Raw genomic sequence first — 5,598 nt, 5'->3', positions numbered from 1 at the left:
ACCCTATGCTTAGTGAAAGAAAATAGACACAAATGATTACATGCTATCAATTCTATCTATATGAATTTCTAGTATAGGCAAAACTAATCAAACGTGGCAAAAAAAAAAAAAATCCATACAATGATTGCCTTGAGAGTGTGTGGAGTTGATTGACAAGGGGCTTAAAAGTACTTTCTGAAGTGATAGTAGTATTCTATATGTTGATGGGGTTTGAATTACACAGGTGTATGCATTTGTCAAAAGTCAATAAATGTACATTTTGGATTTCTCCATCTCAGTGTAGTAAATTTTATCTTAAAAAACACAATGAACACAAAATAGTATGTATTCCTTTTCATTACTAAGAAATTCTATTTCTTAAATGTTAAAAAAGATGAATTTGGATGACATCAAAAACCTTCATAATACCTCTTTAATTATTGCTTGTATGTATAAGGAAGTTCTCTTTGTTATTTTTATTTTATTGCATGCATTTTTACCTCTGGCATACCTTGTGGAGAAAAGGCACTAAAAGGTGGAACATCTGAAACATTTTCATATCCTGGAGGAGGTGGTTCAAATAATGATGTGTTGAAAATCTAGAGAAACAAAATATAATAATCAGAGTCAAGTCAGGTAAAGTTTCGTTACTATAACCAAAAAAGGAAATGTGTACTATCTCTTTCTGTCAGTAGATGGTTAATGAAGCCTTTGGTATTTTAAAGATACAGATCGAAGAGCCAGCACTGTGCTAGAGGCTATGAGGATTTCATGAGATGAATAAACTTAGCGACCCTTAGAGGATGTATAAGCACTAGCTTTTGATTTAGAAGGAAAACTTTAATTCCCAAATAAAAATAACAGCGTACAGTATTCTTAGTCACTTATAAAAATGCTAAGGTAATTACTTGGAAGCAAACTAATGTTAAATTCACTTTGAACCAAATATAATATAATCTTTTAAGTGTATCACTGACATTGCTAAGTAGGAATCAATTGTTTTTTTAAGGTTCCAAACCACTACCTCTAAAAGAGAGCTCCAAGCTACAGGAAGAAGAAACTGACAGAATTCCAAAGGGAAATAAAAATAATCCACCACTATAGTGAGATAATCTAACATTCTTTTCCCAGCAATTAATAAAGATTGCAGACAAAATAAGACTACATCAAGGATAAAGGCGATTTTAGCCAAACGATTAACAAACTTGAACTAATGAACAAATATAAGATCATTAAACTCAACAACTGAATACATTTTTTTCAAATAAACACAGAACATTAATAAAAACTGACCACATAATAGGCTATAAAGGAAGCCTCAACAATTGCCAAATGACTAGTGTCATACAAACCACATTATCTGATCACAATGTAGTTACGTTAGAAAATCAGATCAAACCGATAGTGGAATAACTTTTAAATTTGGAATTTTAAAAATACTCCTAAATAGCTCCAAGGCTCAAAGATGAAAACACAGAACTTAGAAAATATTAAAATATTAATGATAACTAAAACACTTCTCCAAACTTGTGAGATCTACTTGAAGTGGCTCTTAGAAGGAAATTTATGGTTTTAAATACTCATTTTAGAAAAGAAGAAAGCTTGAACATCAATAAATTAAGTATTCAACTGAAAATGTTACAAAGAACAGCAAAATAGACACCAGGACGCTAAAAGAGGAAATTATATTAAGTAAGAACAGAATTAATGAAACATACAACATACATACAAGAAATGATTGCCAAAGCTGAAGGTCTATTCTTAGAAAATACAGGTAAAATTGACATATCTCTGTCACTGTCAATAAGAAACAAATATAAGGTAAGCACAAATAAATAATATTAAGAGTTGAAAAAAAGTCATATCTATAGATGTTGCACAGATTCAAAAAGGTAATAAGAAAATACTAGGAAGAACTATGCCAATAATTGAAAACTTAGATGAAACGGAAAAATGCATTTAAAAAAATTTATTAAAACTGACATAAGGATGCATTTTTTAAAATCTAAATAGTCCTATAACAATAATAAAAATTGAATCAGTACTTTAAAATCTTCCACAAAACAAAGTATCAAAACCAACTGGTTTTCCTTTGAGTTTGAAAGATGAAAGTAAAAGATTGTTTAAGTATAACACAACCTATTTCAGAGATTAAAAACTCAGCTCATTTTATAAGGCAGGTCTAATCTAGAAATTATACCCCAATAGGCAAATTGCAGAAATACAGGCCAAACATGCTATGAATATAAACTGAATATATATAGATATATGAGTTGAAAACTCTACTACTGACTAATATTACAAATTTCAAAAATGTAAGATTAGTCTAATATTAGAATATCATTTAATATAATTATCATTGTGAAAAAGAAAACTTATACGCTCATCTCAAAAGATATCCAAAGAAAAGAAAAAAAGTGTTGATAAAATTCAACATAAATCCATGACAAAAAGTCTTAGTAAACTTGGAAAGGAAGTGAATTAACGTAACCTGATACAAATATCAAAATTAAGGTGAAACATTAAAAACATTCAAGTCAAGGACACCTGCTATCACCACTCATTTTTCATGTTAAACTATAAGTCCTGGTCCGCGCAGTAATGCAAAGGGTTGTGGGAGATGGGGAGTGACTCTGAGCTGACATTATATTGTACTGACTAGAGCACCAGTTACCTACTTCTGGTGCTGACAGAACCTAAAATGAAACCAAATCAACTACTACTCTTCAAAAATTCCCATATCTTCCATCTTTCCCATAATTTTTCTGGGGTCCACATAGGGTACAAATACAGCTGAGTCACTGGGAAAGATTATAAGAAAAACTATACAAAGTGCAATAAAAATCCATCTAGAGACAAAGTCACCCCATCAGCAAGTCTTTCAGCCAAGGAAGTACTCAAGCTTGTCTCACTTGATTTGCCTTTATGGTAATCTTCAATTTTACAACACCACTGAGCAGGTGGATTTTACATCAAGTTTATGAGTTATTCTAACAACTAGGAAAAGTTTCCTAAGGTGATGGAAAAGAGTCTTTTGGGTGACTTTATCAAAGGTAGACAATACACCAGTGAGCACTGCTCACTATCCAAAATTCACTAATATAGCCTCAAATTATGTATTCTGAGTATAACTAAAATAATTTTGGTCTACAAATTTCTATATACTTTTTGTGACACAAAAAAGGCAATATATATAGTTCAATCCATATGGCACGTTGTCCTTATGTAAACAAAGTTACAATAATGCATACAGTATTAAAAATATTTCTTGCAGAATCTATAAAATGCTAATCATATTTCTTGCCTGTGGGAAGGGGAACTCCTCTGTGTCGTGCAGGAAAGTAAAAGTTTGCAGTTTACCACATAGCTTGGCTATGAATAGTCACAATAATTAAACTGGGAGATGGGGACACAATAAAAGAGCATTTGTAGTTGGGGTGAGAATACAGCTGAACTGTCACAAGGTCAAAAGATAATGCCTGAATCTGAAACACAAGCAATGCAAGCATGTCATTTAAAGAAACAGAAGTAAATACCAAAAGAATCAACTCAGTGTTGAACAGTGATTGCCTCAGGGAAGGGGGATATAGAGGGTCCTTTGGAGAACTGTGTGATTCTTTATGTGCAGGTAAAACTAGGGTAAAAATAAAAATGATTTAATGATATAACTTCCAAAAAAGTTAATAAGCTTTTGGCAGCTAACACCATTCAGGAAAATCTCCAAAATGAAACGTCTACAAGATAGGTTTATATTAAGTGACAAGTTTTAGAAATTTCATAAGTGCTTATAATAGCAAAAAGAAACAATGAAATGAAATAAAAGCAAAGGTACAGTCAAAATTGGAAGTGAAGAGGAAGGAAAAAAGAAGAGAATTGAAAGTTTGCTATTTTCCTCATTGCACACAATTGCCAAATTTGATAGATCAAATTTGGTTTAAGTATGTGTATTTTTTTAACATCACCATTATTTTACTACATCATTAAATAATCTTCCTAAATATACATTTAAAGACCCCTTAATAGTTAATTATATAGATATGCCCCCGCTTGTTTAATAAAGGTTATGGGACCATAGGAAATATATCAGTATTCTCCATACCTACCTTAAAAATATTTTTAAAATTTTGAAATAGTTTGATAATATTTTTAAAAGTTAAACTGTATTAACTACTATAATTGAAAATAGTGAATATGGAAACTTTCAACTCATATTAGGAAATTTAGCATGGGATTACATCACTGACTGTAAAACAACATATTAATTATTAAGAAGAGGCTGATTCATTAGTCAATAAGGGGAGGTGATTAAAAATTTATATATACTTAAATCACATGACATTTTTAGTTGACTGATCAAACTGGACATATCCGAAGCTATATGCAATTTAGAAGGCCCAGCTAACCAAAGGACTGAAAGAAGCTATCCAGAGTAAAAGCGGCTACTTTAAAATGGTAGCTGTAAGGCAAATAGAGATGAATATTGAGTTATATTTGATGAGCTTTCATATTGAATATATATCGTGATAAGAAATACCTCAATTACTTGTATTATCTTCTTTCCCAAGTGCCCTAACTAGCAAAGAAGATTGTAAATTCTTTAGTGTAGATATAATTCTATAGTACTTCTCTCCAAATTCTCCTCCTTCCAAATGACCACACCCAACTTCTGGGCACACAGCTGAACACATGATCATGTGAGATTTAATCATTAAGTACCAATAAAAACCTGCTAGCTCAAACAGCACTTCTCTGAATTTTCTAGCATCTTCAAATCTATGCATGATCTTTTATAGTCCGAACCTTTCAAAAATGTATCAATTTAGTTGATTAGAAGTTTACTAGTATATCATATTTTACATTAGTGTACAATACTAAAACATAGAAAATAGCAAATGTCATCAAACATCAATTTTTCAGAATCTTTCCAACATCACATAAATTCAAACATCATAAGAAAGAGTTGGCACCAGTAATAAGATTATAAAAGGCATCATTCACAAGTGTCAATATTGATTTCTATCAGTATTTGGAGATGGTAGAGGGCATTCTTTCACATAAGGTATTTGAAAATAGTAGACCAGGGGGGCTTATTTTTTCTTTCTTTCTTTTTACCTCACTTCCATCTTCATCAAGTATTCAGATGTAGTTGGGATGAGTCTTATTTGGATAGGACAACACGACATCATAATGGGATAACTCAACAGAATCCAGGCCAAATTCTTTCCACTGAGATTGAATTTGCTTTGCAAGCTGAAAGTTTTGTTCTGTTCCAGCTAAATATGGTATCCGTGTAAAATTACTGTTGAACAAAAATTTAAAATGGTTAGAAATTTTTAGTCAGACTTTATCTTAAATCAACAACCAAATAAGGCTGATTTACATTAAAAAATACTTTGACGTGTTATACATTAAAAAAGCAAAGTGGGGGCTTCCGTGGTGGCGCAGTGGTTGAGAGTCCGCCTGTCGATGCAGGGGACACGGGTTCGTGCCCTGGTTCGGGAAGATCCCACATGCCACGGAGCGGCTGGGCCCGTGAGCCATGGCCGCTGAGCCTGTCGTGTGGAGCCTGTGCTCCGCAACGGGAGAGGCCACAACAGTGAGAGGCCAGCATAATGCAAA

At 32.4% G+C, this 5,598-nt stretch overlaps 1 protein-coding gene across 1 annotated transcript in view; it reads right to left on the bottom strand.

The window, feature by feature from the left end:
• LOC116758292 (tripartite motif-containing protein 77-like) overlaps window positions 1-5,162 on the bottom strand; it is a 41,387-nt gene extending 36,225 nt beyond the window's left edge. The window contains 2 exon segments of the mRNA XM_032641129.1: window positions 491-578; window positions 5,097-5,162. Coding sequence (XP_032497020.1) covers window positions 491-578; window positions 5,097-5,162 — 154 coding nt within the window.
• Window positions 5,163-5,598: the final 436 nt, after the last annotated feature.

This window comes from Phocoena sinus, chromosome 8 (assembly GCF_008692025.1).
Source record: "Phocoena sinus isolate mPhoSin1 chromosome 8, mPhoSin1.pri, whole genome shotgun sequence".
NCBI lineage: Eukaryota > Metazoa > Chordata > Mammalia > Artiodactyla > Phocoenidae > Phocoena > Phocoena sinus.
This window is presented reverse-complemented; position numbering and strand designations above follow the sequence as displayed.